The 24312-nt window shown below is 40.7% G+C and overlaps 3 protein-coding genes across 14 annotated transcripts in view; 2 read left to right on the top strand and 1 right to left on the bottom strand.

The window, feature by feature from the left end:
• Nucleotides 1–2264, top strand: part of LOC105200853 (ankyrin repeat and BTB/POZ domain-containing protein BTBD11) — a 32309-nt gene extending 30045 nt beyond the window's left edge. For all 5 annotated transcript variants that reach the window (XM_026130114.2, XM_039459639.1, XM_039459638.1 and 2 more), the window contains one exon: nt 29–2264. In XM_026130114.2, coding sequence (XP_025985899.1) covers nt 29–232 — 204 coding nt within the window. In that variant the 3' untranslated portion in view covers nt 233–2264. The remainder of the gene's footprint in view (nt 1–28) is intronic.
• LOC105200854 (syntaxin-12) lies at nt 1141–5948 on the bottom strand. 2 transcript variants are annotated; one of them, XM_011168627.3, is made up of 6 exons: nt 5617–5948; nt 4420–4623; nt 4148–4313; nt 3907–4037; nt 3335–3468; nt 1141–3164 (listed from the first exon to the last, which is right to left on the bottom strand). In XM_011168627.3, exons 2-6 carry the CDS (start codon nt 4620–4622, stop codon nt 2989–2991), a joined length of 810 nt encoding a protein of 269 aa, XP_011166929.1. In that variant the 5' UTR covers nt 4623; nt 5617–5948; the 3' UTR covers nt 1141–2988. The 2 variants fall into 2 exon arrangements, with proteins under 2 accessions (XP_011166929.1, XP_011166930.1); XM_011168628.3 differs by having other exon boundaries at nt 5530–5790.
• A 320-nt stretch (nt 5949–6268) lies between these two features.
• Nucleotides 6269–21153, top strand: LOC105200855 (eukaryotic translation initiation factor 4 gamma 2). Of its 7 annotated transcripts, none has more exons than XM_039459640.1 (8): nt 6277–6489; nt 15035–15146; nt 15295–15511; nt 15597–16557; nt 16657–16797; nt 16890–17779; nt 17913–18218; nt 18548–21153. In XM_039459640.1, exons 4-8 carry the CDS (start codon nt 15636–15638, stop codon nt 18620–18622), a joined length of 2334 nt encoding a protein of 777 aa, XP_039315574.1. In that variant the 5' UTR covers nt 6277–6489; nt 15035–15146; nt 15295–15511; nt 15597–15635; the 3' UTR covers nt 18623–21153. The 7 variants fall into 7 exon arrangements, with proteins under 7 accessions (XP_011166932.1, XP_039315574.1, XP_011166931.1 ...); XM_039459642.1 differs by lacking the exon at nt 6277–6489 and adding an exon at nt 6766–6912; XM_039459641.1 differs by lacking the exon at nt 6277–6489 and adding an exon at nt 6973–7428.
• The last annotated feature ends 3159 nt before the right edge of the window (nt 21154–24312 follow it).

The raw sequence follows: 24312 nt of genomic DNA, 5'->3' as shown, positions 1-24312 counted from the left end.
ATATACTATAATACATTTCAATTTTCAGGTATATAATGCGGCACAGCTCTTAGAATATTGTCAAGGATTTCTATTACAAAATATGGTAGCTCTTCTGACGTATGATGATTCAGTTAAGCGTTTGTTATTTGCGAAAAAGTTACCGAATCACGACGTTCTCGCGGGGTTATTACTCACATTGCAATCGCGAATAAAAGCCAGGCGATCTCAACAAAACAAAATAAAAGCTTAGGTACCCACAAATTCCTCTGTATTACAAATATATACGGAGTTATAAGAGCTGTGTAAAATAATAAAAATTTTATACGATTTCTATCTTAGAAGTACTGAGATTTAATCTTATATATTGAGATTGGTTTTATATATTGAGACTTAAAACTGCATATTATTCTATTTTAAAAGGGCATGTGTAAGTCTCGTTATAATAAATAACATAATTTCATATTGTTAAAAAAACATTTATATATATGTATATATAGTATTGGGCTGATATAAAAGTTCGTATCGTTGTTTAATTGAAATTCGAAAACAATGTTTAGATATTTGTACATAGATTTATTTAACCACATATGTACCGTTACGAACTTTTGTTCCAATCCAATATATTAAATTAGAATATTAAAGAAAACGTATGTGCTATATTTATAAGTTACAAAGATTCTTTTATGAAAATCATTTTCACAAAATATTCCCTTGTAAATAAGATTATATTAGTATAAAACAATTTTTATAGATATAAATTTTTCATACATGTCGATAGAAATCGTATAGAAATCGAGATTTTTATCTATTATTATATATGAACTTTTTGATGATAAAAGTTCTGATCACTCAATGTGTATATATCTTACTATAAAGATAAATTTTTTTATGTTATAAATCATATAACAAAAGGTCTGTTATTGAACGTAAAGAATAACAAAATAGTTAAACTTTTGATATTATTTTTCTATTAGCGATTTGGAAAATTAATAAAAGTGGATCTCCGATTTGTATGTGTATTTTCGCATGCACTTCACAACTACGGTTTTTCATGGTATAATACGCGAAGATTGAGCATTTTTTAAATGCATTTTTGTATTTTTTATAAATCAATATATTATAATATGATATATACAGGGTATAAAAAAACTTTTATTTGCAAAGAACAAAATATAATTTAATGCCTAATATTAATTTAGCACATACAAATCAACAACGATAATAAAGCTATTATACTTGATATTAAGCGTACGTATCGATATCAATATCATAGCACTATTTATTTAAATGATGTTAATGATTAGTTGTATATACAATATTCAGATTATAATCTTAATAATTATACGTTGGATTTTTAAGATCCGGAATGCCTAATAATCATATCAGAATCGAGTAATCGTAGGAAAATGGCTGTCTCAATCAAATTTGTTTGTGTTTGACAGTATATAATTTTAAATATAGGCGACATTTTTTAATGATATAATTATAAAAAAAGCATTGATTAAATAATTTACGGCGTAATAATATCCCCAATTCTTACAGAAAATTCAAGATACGTAGATTAATACTTTGTCTATATTTGTTACATTACAATATCTCCTATAAATCATTTTTTCTGTTTTTCATGAAATTTAACATATCTTTTTTTATAAATATATTTCTGCTATTCATGAAAATATTTTCATACATACGTAACATTTATGAAAGAAATCATTAGTTTCAAGAATTAGCACCCGTATATTTTACCGGCAATTTTCAGTAAAATTAGAATTATATTTATTAGACAGGATAAAAATGCGAATTTGAATGTATAACAAAGTTCATACAATTTAAATGGTACTATTGTTCAGAAAACGCATAATTTTAATTTTTATGCATTAACTAAGTCAATTAATACAATTTTATTACAAGAGTTGCCATAAGAATACTTTCCTAATTGATTATACGCCAATTTTCGTGCTAATTATAATGCTGTTACAATTTTCATCTACCTACTTTGGCTTTGTTTGCATTATATCAATTTATTAATTACGATTAGTACTCGTATGTTTAATATATAATATTTATTCTGATTGATAATTCAGATAAATATATGAAAATAATATTTAATACAAACATGATTATAAAATACATGTACGTGAAATTTTGTATCAATTTGATTATAATTATATGTAGGTCTTACTAATATCATTTCTTCATGTGGCGACAATAAATAGATAACATTTTTATTTGTGCAGTTTCGCATTCATATGCGAAACATACATCTGCCTATTTATAAATCTGTTTACATATTTTTTTGTTTATAGAATATAATTCTTTTATGCAATGTTAAATATTTATAGAACTTGCTAAAGAAACGTATCAAATTGATATACAGTATCAACAATATGTGTTTTCAAACTATAAACCGATATTAACAAATTTCTGTTGATACTAATATTTGTATCACCATTAATTAGGTTTAAAGCTTGAAGGTTTAAAGCAGAACATTTTAAAGTTTTTCCACGCGTAATAGTAAAATAATATATGATAAATCGAATAGATTTGTTTTTAAATGAGAAATTTTTGATTAGATACCAAAAAAATGATAACATTATTTGAATAACTATTATACATTATAAGATAAGTATGTGAGAAAATGATAAAGGCATTATTAGCCTTTACTGATGCTCTAATATATTTTATTCAGTAATAATTCAGCTAGAGTGTAAAAACAGAATAAAAAAGGCCTATAAAAATTCATATTTTACATTTGAAATTATTATATAAATACTGTTTTATAAAATTTCAAAATGGCTAACATCTCCAAAAATACAGGAGACATACAATTCCATTTGTAAGCAGATATAAAATAAGTCTCTATACTCTCCTTCGTTACACCTCCAATATACAGAAACGGGCAAAACGAGATGGTCCTTGAAGAAACTACTTTCAAACGACATATGAGATAGATTGAGACAACCCTTTTCATTCATCAGTAAAACCCGCGCGCAGAGGCTAGGGTCGCTAACTTAATTTAATGACTAGAATAACAGTTAATACGATGGCAACTATAATCGCAAGTAACAACAAGATATAAACTTTCCGACGAAATTTACTTTGGTAATTACTTCCCTTCTCCAGCTCCTGTGCTCCTAGCTCAACATTGCCATGTATATTCTCTATATGGTTGTCAATTGTATCTATAAAACAAATCATTAGATTCCGTTAAGTATGTTACTTTGTAACAAAGCAAATATCAGCAGATCGGAAGTTGTATTTCTATATTTTGAAATTTTTTCTACGTTATATCATAAAAAAATGTGCAGCTGTTATTTTAAAAATTACTGGCAATAATAAGGAGGATGCTTACCGATAGTATCACCTTGTTGATGCACCAGTGCTGCGAGTTCGCGCATAATTTGATTCACATCCAAAATATCGCCCTCAATACGTTTTATCCTATCTTCTCTCTCTAATAGTAGCCCGTGTTGAAATTCGAGTGTCCTGTGCATGTCACAATATACATTGATCACACACACGTTGTTTCTAACACCTCTGCCTTTGTTATTATTTCTTTCACGAGATACATTGAAACTGACTTACCATACACATTTTTATAACTTCTCTATATTAATAATACATATCGCGTAATTAATTAATCTTTTCACTGCAATTTTAAATTCAGTCTATCTTTTTTTTTGTCACAGGCATGCTATAAAATCCACAAGTTCTATCGCTATCTTATCCAGAAAATCTTACAATCTCCATTAGCCGATACAATCACGATAGCTTCTATGCTTACAGCATTGTCCAAAATGCACAACCAACGAAAACCATTGCTATTGTTCCAACTAAGCAAATAGGTAAGATTTTCTGCATTACTTATGAGCGCACAAATATGACATTGTTTTACATGAAATGCAAAAGATGTTATTTCCAAACCTTTGTGTGGTCTTGTGTTCTTGTTCCTGTGCTAGAAGTAGGCGGTGTGTCTCTTCAGCATCCTCCCCATCCATTGAATTTTCTATACTAGTCATAGCTAAAATATGTCTCTTCATCTTCTCTGCAATTGACTGTAAAGAATACCTTATCATTAATGTCAAAAGAAATGTGAATTGGGATTTCTTTATAGTCAAGATTATTTAAATATTTATGTCAGAGGCACATGTCACATCTTACATACCTTCTGCATATCCGAATATTTCTGTAATGCATCTTTAAAGTCTGTTGTGAGTTTTTCAATTTGTAACTTTTCTTTCTTCTCTCCACGCCTCATCAGCACAGTCAGTCTCGCTATATCCTTGCTTATCTGTGTAACCACATGATTGGTACTCGATTGTGTTACATGTCTGAAAGGCGCAAATACATCAATATAAAATTAAATTGAATACATTGTTCTCAAATATCATTATATCAAATTTTTACTCTTATTATTGTACTTCTGAGAGTACTTACACTTTGTCTCTTAAACCTTGATTATCCTTGCTGGTTCCAATGTTTTTGTAAGCTTTTTCCAAAAACCTCCAACTTCCGTTAATCGTATATATGTTAGCAGTAATATTTTCACAGAGACTATAAAGTTCAGTAGGACTAAATCCTATTTCAGGTACATCCACTCGTTGATCCGTAGACCCATAGTTCTGAGGACGCTGAGCCATTCTATAAAAAAAAATAATATCCTATTTAACTTTTGTATAAAATTTTAAATACATACATATAACATCTCTACACATAGCAAATTTATAAAATATTTTTAAACTGTAACATATTATTAAAATAGAACAGGATGTAGGATAAAAGCATTTTATCTCTTATTAATATTAAAATACTACAAATACTTTTTCACATAAATTAAAAAGAATAAATATACTTATATAATGATATATTCTTATTAGCTCTTGTATTTCCAATTTTTTGAAAAAGAATAAAATTTTGGATATTAAAATTTTAAATTACAAAATAGAACTTTTTTTTAAAGTTACATACATAACTATATCTAATATAATTATTCAACAATTTTGTTGCAATATACCAATGTGTATATGACTTCTTGTATGTTACTACATGAATATTCAAGCCACAAATTTGCATCAGTTACATGAATATAAAGTATGACTACATACAAATTACTTTGCTAATAATATTTATAATTATTGTTTATCAAAAATGTAAAATAAAAATCTTAATGTCCTTTGTTGTGCTCTCTAAATACTCAATGTCGTATAAATTTGTCAACAGAGATTTACGCGGCAATTAGATAATTCGAACGAATAGAAAAACAGGAGAATCATCCTCGGGAGGTCGTCGCCCGTTTCTCGCGATATTTGACGATTACAAGTGTCGTGACACGAACGTTACGATCGCGAAGCTAAATGTACGAGAAACGCTCTCCTAGCAACGAAACACGCACACGTGCACAATGAGAGATTTAACGGGGAACGAGACTAGAAAATCTTTATGAAAAAAAACACCTAGTCCAAGGGGTTAAATTGGCGAACAAGGACAAAGGCCTCTGCGAGGCAGGGCTCACGGAGGATGATACGCCGAGACGCGTCCGTTACTAACCTGAATCCGCGTATCACAAGTGTCCTTAAATATATAAACGCAGATCGTCCCGTAGAATCACATTTAAAAACCCACGAAAATATCTACCTGCTCCGAGACCCCCGAGAAACTGACAGTTGCCCAAAACGATCTAGAGCACCGGCCGTGTGACAACAGACCCTTTGTACTCCCGTCCGTGAACGCAGCGACGGGAGCTGGTGCCCCGCCGCGGGCTGATCTTTCTCACGCCCGCCGCTCAACTGTATGCGCGATCGTGAAGCGTGATTTACGCACGGGGGAACGTGGCGATTGCTCCGCCGAGCCGAGTCGTCGTGTTTTTCTCGCGTGACCGTCCGTCGTTCTCCGGACGAGAGTTCAGTGGTCTGCACTCGACCACAGGCTCGTTCTATTCGATTTCCGCTTGGTGGCACTCACGCGCACCGCCAGAGTCAAGTCGTGACTAGAGAGAGAGAAAAAGAGAGAGAGAGAGGTGAAGACGCGGGCGACTTCCGGTTGTCAGTCGGGCGAGTAAAATTGCAAAGAAAATTTCCATATTCAATCGCAGAAATCGCTAGCGATGGACTGAATCCGCTGTTCGCAGAATTTTCCGACGATACTCGTCCCGCTCGAGGAGAAGAACGACTACGCGTGTGCCATTGGCGACGACGGATGACGATGACGACGACGACGACTCGCGTGGTAGGTGTCTAGCGCACCGTCCATTGGTATCATCACCGTCGAGATCAAGGGCGAGCTCGTGACGAGCTTAATTCCATGAGTTTTCGCCGTGCGGTCGCGTAAAGTGCAACGAGATAATACCGCGACGAATTTTCCGATCGGCCGACGCGCGATACGGTGAGCACGCGGCGCGAACGCAGTCGCGCGTCGAACGCTGGATTGACCAGACGCGTCCCGCGGAAGTTGCCGAGCGCGACCGACAGATTGCGAAAGCGGAGCCTCAGAAACAACAACGGTCGGGCCGTAAGTAAACGCTATTGTGATCTCTCTTGGCTTTACGCGGCGAATTAACGGGTGCGGAGCGGCGTGGGCATGGCGAAACGCGTGCGGGACGATCGCACGATCGCGCGGCCGTGTTATTTCGCGCGGTGGGCCGTCGCTCGGCCACGTTTCGTCCTACCGCGGCCTCGCGAGGAATCTCTTCGAGCTCCCGAGTCGAGTCGGCCCTCGTCTCGTCTCGTCTCGTCTCGTCTCGTCTCGGGAGCCGTGAGAGACCCTCGTGCGGGCTTGTAGGTCGGCACGTCACGGCGGCGGCGACGGCGACTACGATGACGATGGTGACAAGATTTCGCGACAGTGTTCTTTCTTTCTCCGCGGGTCGTGCGTCCGTCGGCGCGTTTCCGTTCATCCCGTGGGACTCCGGTCCTGCGAGAAAAAAAAAAAGAGGTACTCGTCGCGAAGCGTCTCGCGGCTCGCCGTCGCCCACGCAACTCCCACGTCGTTTGACACTTTAGTTAACGTGTGCGGCAGGGCGAGGGGTCTCGAAGTAGACCGCGTAGACTCCTCTTTCTCTCTCACTCGCTCGCGCGTGTGTCAAATTAAAAAACGAAGCAGATTTTTGGAGCAATTTTTCCACGAGGAGGAGAAGGAGCATCGAGGCGTTTCTCTTTGTCGCTCGCTCGTTCGCACGCACGATTTCCTCGTGCGCGAGGCAAGCAGAGCAGGCACGAGAGGAGAGCCTCCCCGCGCCGCCCTTCTCGCCGCGCGTGCCCTCTTTGCTTCGACGAATTCCGGAATTAGTACGTGCCTTCGACGCCACGCTTCTCTCCTCGGGGAGACGCTCGCTCGCTGCGTGCGAAGCGAACCCTCTCTCGCGCGCGCCTCCTCGTCGGCCTCGTCGCTCGCGCGGCCGTGTTCCCGTTAGGCGGCTTCGTAGGAAGAAAAACATTGGTGCGACGTGCGGTGAGCCAAGTCGCGTGTAATTGTTATCTCGCTAGTCGTTATCGCGGCCTTCCTTTCCAACCTGGAAAAACTCGCTCCAGACAGATCGAATGGCGTGTGCTTCTCGACAGCCTTCCTCCCCTCCCCTCCCCTCCTCTTCCCCCTCGTTGCACCGTGTTACGTTAACGGCGGAATACCGGATAAGGAAACGTAGAGACTCTCGTTTCGATGAGTACTTAAAATCGGTAGTAAGACCTCGTCGCGTCGACGAATTCGATCTTAACCTGTTAAATTCGGAAGAAAGGTGTTTAAATGGACGCGTGTGCTAACCCAAAGTATCGGAGCACGTGCTTCGATAAGTGCTCCGTCAAACTTGTGCCACGTTCGACATCGGTATTCCGGAGTTAACGAGTCATCTCGCCAATCGCGAAATCACTTCGTTCTTTATGCTGTGATGACGTAGTCTCCGGAATCTCGTTATACATCCGAGCCTACGCGCGCGTGAGAGACGACGCATAAAAAAAATTCTGGAAATTGCATCTGCGAAACCTGAACGAAAAGTCATTAATTTTTTTACGTCACCAGAGAAGAGGGAGTGATTATTTGGTTTAACAATTCGGATTTAATCAATTAATAACTCTACATCCCCCCTCCCATTCTTCGAGGTGTATCACGCGAAGGGGTTAAGGCTCGGAACATGGCGAGCGAGCGAGCGAATCCTCGCCATTACGCGTCGTCTCTCTGAAGGAGAGAGAGAGAGAGAGAGAGAGGGAGGGAGGGAGGATATCGCGTCGCTGTACTGTATACTTGTCTCTCTCTCTCTCTCTCTCTCCGGAAATTCTGCCTTCTCGGAAATGCAACGGGCACTCCTTCGTCCGCGTCGAGCGGCACTCCAAGGGGCACGCGTGTTACCTCCTCGCCGATCGATGCCGACTCGGAGTGCCACATGCACATACGACCGACTTTGCCGTGCACACGAGGGCAGGCAGGCAGGCAGGCAGGCGGGTGACGACGCCGCCGTCACGCTTCTGACGTTTTCCAGGAGGGAGGCTTCGACCGATAGGCGATTTTATTAGCCCCCGATCATGCGCCGTCATCTAAATATTCTGTGCGGGGTGGCGTACGCGAAGAGAGACGTGCACACGCGGTTAGAGGGTATAGAGAAACGAGAGAGAGAGAGAGAGAGAGAGAGAGAGAAAGTTAAGAATAGGAATTATTCCATGTACATATCTTTCGGCATGCCTTCATCGCCGCACTCATTAATTGGCGAGGCGCGCCTCGGTTATTTTTAAGTTTGCGCTTCGTTTGCGGATCTAATCAATTTGCTCGTGTAAGATCTAATAAGAAATCTATTAATATCATCCCTCCTGTATCGGCGGTTTGACAAGTTCGATTCGCGGTATTTTTTTTCTCCGTCATTTATAAAGAAAAAAATAGAAGACGATAGTCTAGAGACTAACGTCGCCCAGTTAGGGACGTTAGGGAGGAACGACAGTTTTGTAAACTCAAATCGAGATAATTCTTCCTTTTGCGATATTCCTCTGGAATTGTAACTCGTTCGCTTCGAGGCAGTCGGATGCTCGCTGTTCGAGTGTCGAAGGGAGAATTCGAAGAATGCTGGCACGAAACACCTGGTTGAAAAACCCGTTCTGTTCCATTAAACGCGCGCCTCCTCTCGCGTACGATTGTGTGCCGTCGCGGCGGAGCGCATCGCGCTATACATCCGCCTTTAAAACTGTGCTACTGCCGGTGAGAGAGCAAGCACATGAGCTCCGGCGGCCCTCTTTTGTTGCACGGCAGACTTCAAAACGCTTATCGGACTATGAATAGACGCTCCGAATAGATTTTCTTTCAGCCGCGTTCGTTCCGCGTAGACCGTATCTAGTCTACGTTTGCGTTACGCGCATCAATGAACGCCACGTTTTACGATTCGAAATAAATTCTTGCGCTCTCGATCTTTAAGCGACGCTTCGACGTGTTTGTACTTTGGGGTTTTTTTTTTTCCGTTTGAATTTATCTTTTCTCGTTTTAATCATCGACCGAGTTTATTGGAGTTTGATCGAAGTAGATATCCTTCGAAAGTTCGATATAGTCCGCCTCACACGATTTTTCTTCCATTCGATTAGGCAGAGCTGGAACAGATGTCTTTTTTGATCGGATTTAGGAATGCTCTTATAGCCTTATCATGCGTAGCATAGATGTATATATTTAGATGACTCAATTCTCGAGTGTTCTTGTGAACATACGGCGCAAGATAAAGACGCTTATCGACGTTATCGCGCTTTTTCTTCGTTTACTCGACTGGCCACTCGTTTTGCATGCGCAATTCCGACGACACAAAGCATAAATTATCACATATATATATGTGTGCATATTTTGAGAAGAGTAGTAGTCTTCTATTCTTGCAGTTATATATATATGTCTTTTGAAACATTTTTGAGCATTGTTGGGCCAAGATTCTGCGTTGTTGATAAAAATATTTCCTCCAGTGCTAATACCAAATTCATTATTCGTCAGTCGAATCAGGAAGCATTTGTTCATCCTTTCTATTATGTCTTATTAAGAAAAGAACTACAATTTGTTATCCTTATCTTTTTGTTAGTTTTGGAGACAATCCAAGTAATTCGTCTTATCTTTTTAGCTTCTCTCTCTCTCTCTCTCTCTCTCTCTCTTTTCTTCTCCTGTCAGAATGGTTGGATGAGTAACTCGTTGCTTATCTTTTCATTAGTTTCAACGTCACCGACGCGTTATGCGAGGCAACAAATCACTCGCCCATCTTTTATCATAATTCTTAGAAAAACGCAAGTGAATGACGCTCATTTTTCCCACTTCGTACAAATACCGGAATTCAAAGTCAAACAGTCAAGTATTCCCTCGTCTCTTTTCGCATATCGCATACGAATGCATGCAAATTTGCTGCGTTATAATTCGCTCGCTCATTATTTCGATTAATTTTTTCAGTCAAAAGGAGATTTCCATCTGCTCGACACGCTTCTGGTATTATTTCGTTAGAAGTAGAGGTATACGAATCATTTACGAATACAATAGGATGTATGAAATCGAATTGAATCTCTGATTTTCGAATACGAATCGAATTCGAATCAAATTTGCCTGGATTTACATTGCGTACTAATTTATACGTAATAAAGTATTTTCAATAATGTTCCACTTTTAACGACTAGATATTAATCGCAAGAATTTTTGAAAACAATTTTAAAAAAATAATGTGCCAAGTAAAAAAAAATTTACAATACATAATAGACAATAAGTACTATGCAAATTACAATGTTACTGTTGAAGTGATAATGCTCTTTCTAGTGTACTTTAGAGAAACATAACGGAGCAATTTTAAATTTGGTTCTAAAGGATATCAAATCATGAAACTAACTTGTGAAACGTTGAAACAAATTTACGAAAACGATTGTCTATCGTGTGTAGAAATTTTTGAATGGTTTTATAAAACTTGAAAATGATAAAAAATGTTTTGGAAATCGACGAGCAGCCAGGCACGAGAATTGGTAGAAAATTGGTCGCGCAAAAGATATAAATGTCACAATCAAACTAGACGATCGATTCGAAATCGAATCCTCGATGATTCGAAATTATCGAGCTGCGATTAGATTCAGTTCGATTCGAATTCGAACTGATCGCCATCCTCACATTTCTAGTGGGGAGCAGCAGCAGGAAACTCACTTGTCTTCGCTACTTTTTTTTATTCTCCATTAACCATTGTGCTTTTTCGGAATGAATAGACGACTAATTTGCCATCCGATTCACCTACCCTGCTAGCCTTCCAACTCTTATTGTTGGTTGGCAGCCCTGGCGGGTCTGTAGAGAGCAGTCGTCACGGCGCATCAGTGACGTGTCACGAGGAAACGGAAAGTAATGGTGTGCTCGACAGGGAGGGAGAGGGATGTGGAAGTTTTGCTCGCTCGCTCACTCACACACTCATTCGCTCGTTCGCCTTGCGTCACTCTGTCGCTATCTCTTTGTGCGCCGTCGTCATCCACCTTGTGCATGACGATTTCTCTCAAGGACCCCATCGGCGTATGTCGCACCGTCGCCCGTCGTTGTCGTCCGGCGGCGTGCGCCGATCGTGAAAACAAATCCATAATACATTTCCGTCGTTTCTTGATCTTTTGCGAGAGGTCGACCACTCGGCACGATTCTCGAGACTTGCCAGACGGAAAAAACAAATACGCACGAATATTAATCTTTATATCCATTGAAATCAAACCAATGGCTGGTTTTTTTTCACGTAGTTCTGATATTACTTCATACACTCAATTATGTGATTTGTCGTGATACTATGAATCGATATAAATATCGATAAATATTGTATTAGTTTTATTATTAAATTCTTTATTTGTTAACGACAATAATAAATGATGGTGAATCGGATGGTAAATTAGTCGCATATTTATTTAAAAAAAAAGCATAATGATTAATAGAGAATAAAAACACAAAGGCAAATGGTTTCTTGCTGCTGCTTCGAACTAGAGACGTGCGAATAAATGTCTCGCTTTGCGTACTGTTTTGTACGTCATTTCTCAAAGATTTAAAACCCAGTTTTCGTACTCGTTGGCAGAGTTAATTGTAAATCCAGTGTCATTTAATTTTCCGTTATTTCATTTGGTTTATGTTAATCCGCCTAGTAGAGAGCAAATTAATTCACTGAAGTTTAGCGCGCAAACATCGGAACAGGAAAGTCCGCATTCGCGAAATTATCGGACGATTATTCACGACGTGAAATATCGCGATGAGTAAGTGAGAGAGAAAGAGAGAGAGAGAGAGGGAGAGGGAGGGAGGGAAAGAGCCTTTATTCTAAAGCGCAAAATAGATATTCGCACGCTTACGACGTAATCTCGTGTCCTGTGGATTTTAGAAGTTACGGATATCAAAATACGCGTGGAGAAAATCGTGGCGCTATCGTTTTTAACGTTCGCGAAGAAAAGAAATCATTCGCTTCAAAGACTAGTCTTAAATCTTTTATCTCTTCGCCGCTAGAATCGTTGCTCATTACGTTCCCTCGATGGAATTATTAATTGTCACTGTTTGTCCAATATTTTTTATTGTTCGTTATCATCGGGTTTATCGTTCACTGCGATGCAGTTTCTGCATTTCAACGGCGCAAATTTCCTCGAACTGTGGACATAGGCGGATATTCGCGGAATCGACATTGGCGGTTGACTAAATACACGCGATGTTAATGCGGCGGCCGGTGCATCTGCTCGGCAGTGCACGTGGACATCTTTTTTCAGATAGCTAAATAACGGGGTAACGCCGGTGGGGCCGTAAATATGCACTGTGGAATCGTATTTGCCAAGAGACCGAAGGTTGCATCCGCGCTGTGCGTGTGCGTTCGCGCGCGCGCGCGTGTGTGTGTGTGTGTGTGTGCATGCATGCGTCTGCTTTTATTTAATTATCTGACGAATTCCGACACGTGCGTGCTCCTGTAACTACGACCTCGCGGATTGCATGGCTGAAGGCTCATCTCGCGTTTTTTTTTTCCCTTTCCCTCTCTCTGGTTCTCGTTCTCCACGTGTCGCCGTCGGTTAATCATTTTTGCGCGTCGCGATTTGATGCACGAGACGTGCTTATGAAGCAGATGTAAATGAATACCTCGTGCAAAAGCTCGAAGGTCGATCGTTTTTGCAGCGCGATCGATCGCACGTGGTCTCGCAACTTTCGATGCTCTTTCAACATGGTGCGCTGCGCGGCGGGCGGACTGAGATTTCGGGCGGAACTATCCTGTGCATGTCATCACGTAGCGAATGCGTGATACTCCGCCGAGACGAGAGTCCGCCGTTTCAAAGTTCGGCAATGCGAGAAAGTCCGGCGCGAGACAATTTTGCTGTGTCACGTTTTGACGAGTATATTATTTTCAACGTTTAGATCTGGAGCGACCTTCCTTCGCTTCTTTTTTTTCCTGCATCTCCCGCGTTCCGAAATTTACTCCGAACGTTGATTTTTTTATCCCCCCCCCCCCTCTCTTTTTCTTTCTCTCTCTCTTTCTTGCTATTCAAGCGCTGCTCGCTCATCCGATGCGTCCGTGAGAGACCGGATATTTTCATTGCGCATTTAGCCAGGCTACGTACGCCCGTCAAGATGAAACCAAATGTTTAGAGAATGCTATTTTCGTAAAACCCAGCCTTGCGCTCTCGTTATACATTTAACGCTAAACGCGGCTGTCGATTTCTCTTTCGTTACGAACAGTCGAGAGCGCCGCTGTTTCGACAGTTGTCAAATCAATTTACGCCTACTTGATACAACGAAAATCTAATAAAACCTCATATAAAAACTGTCGATCGACCGAATTATTACTTTTTAGCGAGACGTGAATTCTTTTTACAAGTGTCAAATTGCAAAAGCGATTTGTTCGTTTTTCGCATCCATCTTTGAAATAGGACTTCCCTGTTAATCAGGTACCTTTGTATTACTCATATCGCTCGATTCGCGTCAGCCAGCTATTTCTTAGCGTCCTAATCAAGCGCTTTCGGGACACCCTATAGAGACGGTCGGACGGGCACGACCTCCGTCGAGCAGCCCGGCGAAGTCGTCCGACCTCGGCCGAACGACGGCAGGGTCCGCGAGATGATCGGTCGAGGTGAAACGAGAGGGGGAGAGGGGTTAGGAGAAGAGGGTTCATTGACCGTCTGACCATGAGCCGCGCCCCACATACGCTCCCCTTCGATGTTTCCCCTCGCCCCATGGGTTTCGATCGTTTTGTTCTTGGGCGGGCGAGCAGGCAGGCAGGCAAGCAGGCAGGCGGACAGGCAGGCAGGCGAGCACAAGATCAAAGCCGTCTTCTTCCCCGGGGAAAGAAGGTCCTTGCCTCGTCTGCGCGGAAGGCCTTTCGAAGGCTACAGGGTGTCCCGAAACACTATCGGACGCATTCCATTCCTTCCAATGGTGCGAACGCACTCATGAACTCTCGAGCTGCTTCTTCCTTGGCAAAAGCATCGCTTCTGAAGAGAGGATGTCGTCTAATCTGGAGCTCGATCTCGTCTAAGATTGACATTTGTTTCTTTTTTTATTTTATTTTATTTTATTTTTCTGGTCTTTTCTGGAAAAGATGGCGTGCAAAGACTAATCGGTCGATTCACTAAACGCAACGTCCTATCTGATGATTCTATCCTTGAACCACTTGGTCCGAGTGCGTTAACCGTAGGATTCGTGTACGCCATTTATCGAGCGCGCGAGTAAAACCTTCTCTAAAATTGCGCTCGCATGCGCAATTACGATTGTAAACGGCACATATGGGTCACGGTAGCGATGAAAGGAATGTCCTCGAATATTATTGAACGAGTTCATTGCAACGGCACGTCGCCGAAGCGATAGACCGTGTTTGCGATTGCTTATCTCTTTTAGCGAAGGAAGAGGGAAAGAAAAAGAGGCTGCGCTTTCGGATTCACTGCACATTTTAAGTCATTAATTCAAGTCATTAATTTAATTAAAAAAAAAAAAAATTGCGATTAATCATTATTATGATGCGAATTAAGCTTAAGTCAAGCGTGAGAAATATTATGTATATTTAAGCCACGTTATGATTAAGTATTATTTGCAAGCGATACTTGAGGTAAAATGTGCTGAATATTTAGTTTAACGTACGATATAATTTTTGCAGCTTCCTCAAGGAAGATCTGTGTGCTGTGATTTATCACTAAGGGGGCCAAAACACGCGCAACAACGGACAACCCCACAGGACCGGGGGGTGCTTCTCGTGTCTCGGGAGGAAGGTCAGGGTCCATAAAGTTACCTTGACAATAACGAAAAAAAAAAAACAAAAAAAAACAATACAAACGCTAGAAAGCGATTACTTATTCAGCACAAATCGTTGCGTTGCTACTTGTGACACTGACATTAGAAAAATTCGATGCCTTCCAGGGACGATATTCGCTCCCTATCCACTGAGCAACGCTGGATCCCTCCTTCAACTGTTAGACGCGATGCACTCACCCCAGAAAGCCGAAATGATCTCATCTTTAGAAAGGTGCGGGGTATTCTTAACAAGCTCACACCGGAAAAATTCGCAAAGCTGAGCAACGACCTGCTCAACGTTGAGCTTAATTCCCATGTGATTCTCAAGGGTGTTATTTTCTTGGTACGTATATTAAGTGTTGCATAACAACGTAACTACTTATTATATTAGGATATGACAACTTGATAAAATGTCAATAATTTTTCAGATCTTCGAAAAAGCACTTGATGAACCCAAGTACAGTTCTATGTACGCACGGCTGTGCAAACAGCTGTCTGACGAAGCCGCAAACTTTGAACCCCGTAAACCGATCGATGAAAGTCAAAAAGGCCAGAGCACATTCAGAGTTCTTTTACTTAACAAGTGCAAAGACGAGTTCGAAAATCGTTCAAAAGCAAGCGAGGCATTCGAGAATCAAGATGAGCTCGGTCCCGAAGAAGAAGAGCGCCGACAGGTGGCCAAGCGCAAGATGCTTGGTAACATCAAATTTATTGGGGAGCTCGGCAAGCTGGGTATCGTGTCGGAGCCGATTTTACATCGTTGCATCCAGCAGTTGCTGGAGAAGAAAAGGCGAGGGGGATCCCGGGGGGACGCGGCAGAGGATATCGAATGCCTCTGCCAGATTATGCGTACCTGCGGCCGTATCCTTGACTCGGATAAGGGCCGCGGACTTATGGATCAATACTTCAAACGTATGAACTCTCTGGCAGAGAGTAGGGATCTTCCTCTACGCATCAAATTCATGCTGCGTGATGTGATTGAGTTACGCCGCGATGATTGGAAACCGCGCAAGGCCACGAGCACCGAAGGCCCGATGCCGATTAATCAAATCCGCAACGACAACGAGGAGCCATCGCGGGGAAATGGTTTCCACAGAGGACGAGAGGATCGCCTCGGTGCGGAGTTTTTACGTAAAATGGGACGAGGCGGATTAGACGTGGAAATGATGGGAAGTATACCATTGACTTCCCCCTCATTCGGTATGGCACCACCACCATTCAGTCCGAATGGATTTGCGGGAACTCCTGGCGTTGGTTATGGCCGCCATAATCAACGTAATCAGCCAGGAGGTGGAGGCGGCTACTATCAAAACCAGAGTCGTCATCAGAACAATTTCGAAGGAAAACGCAACCAACCGCAACATAATTTACCGCAAAACTTTAACAACAGTGAGTATCGATTAATCGAACATATTTCATATTCTCAACTAATAAGCTATAATGTCAACAAACAGTATTTATGGATATTTGTTATTCTATCGTTTACAGACAGCAATAAGGAACAACTTCGATTCAACAAAAATAAGATGCTGATCGGAGGACATCCGGAAGAAGTGTCTCTGAGACCCTCAGCTAATTCGATGATGTTCAAACAAACTAACATCAACTTAAACCTACCTCTCAACAATGGTAAATATTCATCTTCGATAATGGGAAATTACTAGTAAAAGATTGATTTCAATGATGTAGAATAATGAAAATTAATTGTAAAAAAATAACAGATTTGTTCCCAGGACGGGGCTCAGATATGCCTCTCTTACGTACTACCGCTCTGAAGCCCAGCTCACCTTTGCTGCACAAAGAAACACCACCTGCTATTGTGATCAAGCAAGGTCCTGTAGACAAACGGGAGAAGGCTAGGGACAGAAAAGACAAAGGACCGACACGAGAAGAAGTGTTGAAGAAGGTGAATGCCTTAATGGACGACCTCGCGTCTCACACAAATGTACAGGACGCAATGACAGCCTTCAAAGATCTTAAAATACCCGAACGATTCTTGCGTCACACGATTTGCACGATGTATTCGAACACGTTGGATCGTGGAGACTCTGAACGCGAGCTAGCTGCCAAATTCGTGGCTGAATTGAAAAAGGAAAACTTGCTCACTCTACAGCAAGTAAACGAAGGATGGAAGGAATTAGTGGCCAGTATTTCGGAGAAGGAGAGTACCGTGCCTTTGGTAGCGTCTCACGTTGCCTTCCTGACAGCTAAGGCTATAGTGGACAATTTAATCCAATTAACGGATCTCGCCTCGGAAACAGAAAATGGTCGTCATCATCCGCTGTTTCTACTAACCCTACAGCAACTCCACAAGACCCAGGGCAAGGCGAGACTCACGCAGATCTTCAATGACAGCAAGGTGGATCTAATTAGCCAACTGCCAGAAGCGGAGAAAACAAAGGAACGTTTGGGCGAGATTTTGGAAGATCGGGAATTGACTTTCCTTTATCCTCTTCTCAGAATCCAGGGTGATATGTGGCGTCAGTTAGAAGCTGACCCAGCGCCCAACGCTCTTTACAAATGGATCAAGGAGAAGCTGGATCCCCAACATCATTCTGATCCCGCATTCATTAATGCTATGATGAATGTGCTTTTCAAATACATCACTGGGGTTAGTACATTTTATGGAATATGTTTATCTTATTCTGAAGGTTATTTTATTTGAAATGATATAATTACTAATAAAATTAAAATATTTTTTATATTGTAAAATCTTAAAATGTCTTCTCTCATATACATCATAGGAGACAACATTGGCGCCCGGTGTTGATCCGACCATAAATCCAGAGAAACAACTGCAAGAGAAGGAAAGTGCGTTATTGGCGAAATATGCACGTTTCATTCGCACATTCCTGACTACCATCGACTCGCAAGTTACGGCTCTTCATGCGCTTCAAGTGTTCTGCTTCTCGCACAATTTTCCAAAAGGGCTGCTACTACGATGGTTTATAGCACTCTATAACCTTGAAGTTATCGAAGAGGAAGCATACCACAAGTGGAGAGACACCGTTACCGATGCTTATCCGGGCAAGGGCAAGGCTTTGTTCCAGGTAAATGTGCTATTATTACTTGGTATTTTTACTTGAGACTTTGTTGTAATTAGTAGAATGTAATAGTATTTAGATCAATCTTTTAATTCTGGATTCTAAGTTCTAGTTCCATATTATAACCATTTTATTAAAAACACTTTTCAGAAGTTAATAATTATGTCAATTTTTTTCGAATTTGAACTTCTCAAAAATTAAAGATAAATAACAAATATGTTTTACATTATTTTCTTTCAACATTTTCACGAGGTTTGCTTAATAAAAGAATCATTAAGATTGAATTTAATGATTTAGATTTGTAATTCAGATTAAAAATTTAATGTTATTTATAGGTAAATTCCTGGTTAACATGGCTTGCTGAAGCATCAGAGGAAGAAGAAGAGGATGACGAGGATGAGAAGAATTAATTGCAAGAGCCTCGAGAGCATTATTCAGACTATCTATGATTTGGAATAGAGTTTTACTATCTATATCACTGAACCACAGGAGGTGTTTCAGTTTTACTAATTGAGTTATCACCATCCGGAATTGCAAACATCTTGTTAGTCTGTCTCAAGCCCTCACGCGTGGTTGAAAAAAAAAAACGGACTTTACAATCATGTCTGAAAGGAATAAGATAGTTTGTAGTCAACGAGTGGTATACGACAGACGTTTCAAGCAAGACGTTTTAGAATTTTTTTTAGATAATTAAATATCGGTATAATTTATAAAATATAATATTGGGCCAGCAGATATAATCAAGATACTACGCCACTGTATGGTCGTCGGTGCAGAAAGCAAAAAAGAAAAAAAAACACGAGAAAATTAATCTGGTTATTCTTGTGTTGTCCGAGTTTTTGTCTAGTATTGTGCATGTGTCACGTTTTGTAAGTATCCTTTTTGTTCGCGGTAATAAGTGGAGTCATTTGTTATCTCTGTGTACCGAGCATTACATTTATTATGAAGAATTATTATGATTATTAATATTATTATTAATTATATATAATTGATTATCAATAACCAAAATATATCTACATCTTTCTAATGAAGATAAAAAATAGAAAAAAAAGTCAAAATTAATCGGAAGCAAAGGGCCGACTCAGTAGTGTACGTAAACCGCAAACAGTGAAGCACTTTTTTTTCGAAACAAGAACGAAAAACTCTTTAGATTGCAGTTTATAGATACACCAAGTACATGCGTATTATTATCGATAAATTAAAACAGAAACGAGAGAAAAGTGAGAAACGCCGTTTGCCCGTGTATCTACTTGCTGCGCCATTTGATTTTAATAAGTACTAATTAATTACAATTATAATAACAACCAGCAGCCAACATCACATCCATTTAACGTAATAATTAGCGAACACTAGTGGTGACACGACTAAAACTCGTATTTAAAAGAAAAAAAAAGAATAAAATATGCCTTGGTGTAATTTATTACAGATGGCCCTCTGGTTGTTGCGTTGATGACCGTTCACCACCACCACCACCACCACCACTACCACACCTCACCTTACGTCATATTTCCCGCCTTACACATGTAATAATTTTTGATAGCTCGTTCGATCACCGAGTACAAAGAGATCAATGCGCACAACAAAATTATCATCGCGCGTATTGATCGAGATGAATGGATGGAGGGCAACTGTGTATCTCCCACAGTTGATAATTTTTGGAACGGCTCGAGACGCCAGTAAGGGTTCTTTCCATTTAATGACCCAAGTCGACACAAACGTTATTTTATCTTTTTTGATATTGAATGAGTAATAAAGATAAAACAACGCTTATGTCGACTTGGGATCACTAAATGGAAAGTACCCTAAGCCGGAAGCTCCGTGCAATAATATATCGCGTCAATTTTCGCGATCTTTTGTTTTTCTTCTCTTTTTCGTTCGAACGGAGATACCTAGCTCCTGTATACTCAGCGCCTTTCTTTTTCTTCCGTAGTAACTGGCTAGTATCCCTATTATTGAATCTGTAAAACTAGGTGTGTAGAAACTGAATATCCGACGCCAAGATAATTTGGATACGGTTTCGTTGTCGTTATAAGATATTGTACATATGTATTCCTGATTGTTCCACGGTTTCTACGTAACTTCGTCGCCGGACTGGAGTGTTCTCTCCGAATGGCGTCCCCTTTAAAGAAACAAAAAAAAAAGAAAGAAATGTAGCGTCGGTCGGTTAAGACTAGTACCTCCGTTACTTCATCCGAATATGTCATACTGTCATGCATTATTCACGAGCTAGTTTTGATGCCAGCACTCTGATACACGCGCGTCGAAAATGTGTTAAGCCAGAATTTTTCCTCGCAACCGAAGCGGCGTGTAATAAGTAGATCGTAATGCGACGATACTTTGTCGGAAGAATTGGCGATAGGATGGTAGCAGCGTACATTATTCGCGACACGTTCCCCCGTTTCTATCTGATCCAAGGAATATTAAATTGGATCAAATTCCCATTCGTAGCGGTTTCGAACGGCACACGCCGCCCACGTCGCCTGCGAGGACCGACTCTGTGGGAGGAGTCCCTTCGCACACGTAGGGGGAAAAAAAAGAAAATGTTTGTAACAATAATGTAATATGTTAGCGGACATTCGTACATTCATTATGTTTCCCGTTGACCAATGTTCATGTCCATTTGCCGAATTACAACGCGTATATGCGGGTACATTTCGCCGCCGCTCCGCGAGAGAGTAACTGTGTGCGTGTATGCGTGCGTGTACTTGGACTTTGTTAATTTACTTTCCCACGCGTAATCACGTCGATCGGTTTCTTCGATCGAGCGTACGCATACCAATTGATCCATATGTAACATCTTCAGTATTATTTCGCGAATAATCGAGCCACGTTATGTAGAATCTTAGTGTGTTTCGCTCTCCTCCCCCTCTCAGATATTAAAACCGATTAAAAATAAAAAAACCGCATCTTTTATCTCTGTCAATAAAAACTGTTCCTAGGATCATTCGTTCTTTGTATCTACATAATGCGATAGTCGCACCTCTCGCGCATTTTTGAAAAAAAAATAATGCGAGTTGCAGCGGTAACGATGTTCCCCCTTTTCTTTTCCAGCGATTGAATTATTTTATCTTATCGCGCGTAATCTATGCCACTCGGTTGCACGTGATATCAGGTAAACGATCAGTCGAGTAGATATCAGAGAGAATAACAAGATTTCGTCACGCGATCACGAGGAAGTACTCGGGGATAACGCGCACTTACCGCATGGCGACCAGCAATCGTCCAGATTCATGTAGCATCTCCGTCTGTGATTGCGTAATTACGCAAGTGCGATATCGCGTTGAATGAGGTACAGGCATTTACGATTCGGATGGCCAAGTTCATAACTTTATTATCATTCTCGAAAAATCATATTGAGACAAATGTCTCAAACGCGCGTTCTGAGAACGTCTTTTCGAGTCTTCTCTTTTTTTTTCTTCCCGACCGAAGAAGCGCTAAGGATTCATGCTACAGAATTTTCTGTATCGGAATATTATTAAAATATAGCGTAAAAAGCTGAAAATACGTGAACGCCGGTGGCGAACAATTAAAGTGAGCGCGTGTCGCATGCCGTTCCCTCTCGTCTCGATCGAATGGCAGTGATAGAAACAATGAATCATTTGGAGGCTGACGCACATTTACCCCCATAAATATAATTCGTAACAGAATACATCGAAATAAGCGGATCGGATTTTAACGAGTCTCCCTCCCGCGGTTCAATTTAACAGACCAGTCGATCAATGAGAGCGAAATATATTAACTGCTCGACTTCGCTGTTCCAGCATTTTCGATTTTTCGACGAATTTGGAGACTCGTTTATAGAATTCGATCCGCTTATCCCGATTCCAGGCGAGGGGCTCCACGAATTGGTTGAGTGAGTGCCGGATATCGTCTCCTCCGTTCTTTTTTGTCCAAATGAAATTTTTATTAAACACGGTTCTTCTGTAACATCGAGGACGAATTATAACATAAATAATCATCGTCGATCAGTATCACTTTTTCGCGCTCAACAATGAGTCTATTAGTAACACTGGAAGTAGAGTTTTGGGGATTCGAGGGCGAGGACGGGGAACGGGGGTGGGTGGCGGCGGCAGCGGCAGCGGTGGTGACAGCGGTCTCCTGCTCCCTCTGCCAGGTGCATCTACCTTTCTCTCGTTCTCACGCACCTTTTCGTGCACGCTCTTTCACTCACTTTCTCACGCACTCCCTCTCGCATACACCCGAATAATTACCGTTCATTCAGCTACACGAGGTTTTGGTATACAACAATACCTAACCTAGGTCTAGCCTAAATTGTAATTATCGTAGCGTGAAGCATCGTGGTGGTATGTACATACATCGCACGCGCGCGCACAACTATAATTAAAATTCCCGGGTTTGTCTTTCTCGGTTTCATTCTTTTGCCCTTAATTTTCCAATACAGAGTCGCGTTCGGTTCCCGATATATCATGTATTAAAATATACAACAGACAGAAATAGAGGGAAGAAGGATAGTTGGCGGTAAAACGTGTCTAGCGTGCCTGCGTTCTCCCGAGCGTAAAGTGACGACGAAAAAATCCTAAATTTACAAAAACAAAAAAAAAACAAAGGCAAATGAACCACCACCACCGCTCCCCGGCTCGCTCGTACACAGGTTTTCATTTCTTATCTCTTTTTCCTTTTTTTCTAAAGTGATGCGAGTTTCTGGAAAAAATTGCACAACTTCTCTTCCATGTTAGTGATCGCTCGTTCTTCAGTCCCGACGTCGAGACGACTATTGTTTCCGATATATCTCGAGGGATATGTATACAGGTGTATTTCCGGGACGAGAGCGATGATTTTCCAGACACAAGTGTTGTTAAATTCTCTCAATTACTTTTTATTTTCTCCGATTCTCTTCTTCTCTTCGTCAGAAATACGCCTGTATCATTGAGCTTGTTTGCATCTTAGGTAGAAAATACTGCGCAGTCGAAAGTGGCAAGCGGGCGCTTTAGATTTGGTTATCTTTTTTTTTCTATACCCAAATGTGACGACTATGAGGAGAGGTGGTGACGACCGATCGAAAGGCCGTGCGTGCACAAGGGGCAAGATTGTCCGCTCCCAAAGGACAATCCGCTCCAGGACGACACACGGTTCCATCTACCGATTTCTGCCTCACGTGAGGCATGTGTGCACGTGCGATCGGTTAATTTTGTAGAATGCGATGCAGCACGGGCCACAACTTTCCTGAATTTTGTTGCCAAATCGTCGCCCGCTCGCCTGTACTGAACGAACTTAATATGGAATGTACAAATTATCCTCCATTTACATGTCACTATCAGCGTATAATATAACTTCTCTGGGATGATCATTGATTTCGCCATCATACGGTATGTATCTCGCTCTCTTTCTTTGTGTTATGTGTGTACTGATGTGCTTACTGGTACGTACGGTATCGGTTTTACATAAGCTTCACATATAGCCGTTACTTCATTGACATACGACGACGTTTTTCTCGGTGATGGAAAGTAAAGTAGAATCGAATTAAAATCGCGCGACTAATCGGGCGTCAATCGCTGGCCTTTGCGGTTTTGACAGCCCGGTTAGGCGAATCTCGTCTACCGCGCAACGTATCGTTGTCCATGAATAACCGTGAAAATGTGAAATCCCGCCGTATCCAGCAGCCCTTCTCAATTGACTTAATACTATCATGTGTACCTGTTGATCAATTACTCACATTCATACTTTTTTTTATCTTTTTTTTCATTTTACTAAAGTTTCATCCATCATATCATTCTTCATCTATTAATTTCTAGTTGCACAATCTCCATTCACGCGAGATCTTGTCTGGTACATTCTCATTCATTCTCTCTCTTTCTCACACACACATACATTCTCTTTCTCTCTATATCTCTTCCTCTCTCCCTCTTTCTCTGTTATATTACGCCGTTTTATTACGCATAATTTGCGTATCGCTTACTCTTACATATTTCTATTCCGATGATATAATTTCGTTTCTTTAGAGTTTTCTTTTGCTCTTTTGTGTGATTTCTATAATTCGCGTACCTGCCGTTTCGCGGTTGCGTTTATAATATATTTATATTATATATAATTGTGCTAAATATTCTTTTATCAATAACATATTTTTCCTTTATACACTCAG

Source organism: Solenopsis invicta, chromosome 2, assembly GCF_016802725.1.
Source record: "Solenopsis invicta isolate M01_SB chromosome 2, UNIL_Sinv_3.0, whole genome shotgun sequence".
In the NCBI taxonomy this organism is placed as follows: domain Eukaryota; kingdom Metazoa; phylum Arthropoda; class Insecta; order Hymenoptera; family Formicidae; genus Solenopsis; species Solenopsis invicta.
The sequence above is the reverse complement of the archived record's forward strand: the minus strand, read 5'-3'. Positions and strand labels throughout refer to the sequence as shown.

Excerpts from the sequence above, each read along its gene's own strand:
- LOC105200855 (XM_011168629.3), top strand. The coding sequence starts at position 15,284 with ATGCCTTCCAGGGACGATATTCGCTCCCTATCCACTGAGCAACGCTGG. Across the intron at positions 16,798-16,889 it reads AAACCTACCTCTCAACAATG|ATTTGTTCCCAGGACGGGGC; the intron begins GTAAATATTCAT and ends AAAAAATAACAG. Across the intron at positions 17,780-17,912 it reads TTTTCAAATACATCACTGGG|GAGACAACATTGGCGCCCGG; the intron begins GTTAGTACATTT and ends TATACATCATAG.
- LOC105200854 (XM_011168627.3), bottom strand. The coding sequence starts at position 4,622 with ATGGCTCAGCGTCCTCAGAACTATGGGTCTACGGATCAACGAGTGGAT. Across the intron at positions 4,314-4,419 it reads CAAGGTTTAAGAGACAAAGT|ACATGTAACACAATCGAGTA; the intron begins GTAAGTACTCTC and ends TGCGCCTTTCAG. Across the intron at positions 4,038-4,147 it reads AATATTCGGATATGCAGAAG|TCAATTGCAGAGAAGATGAA; the intron begins GTATGTAAGATG and ends TATTCTTTACAG.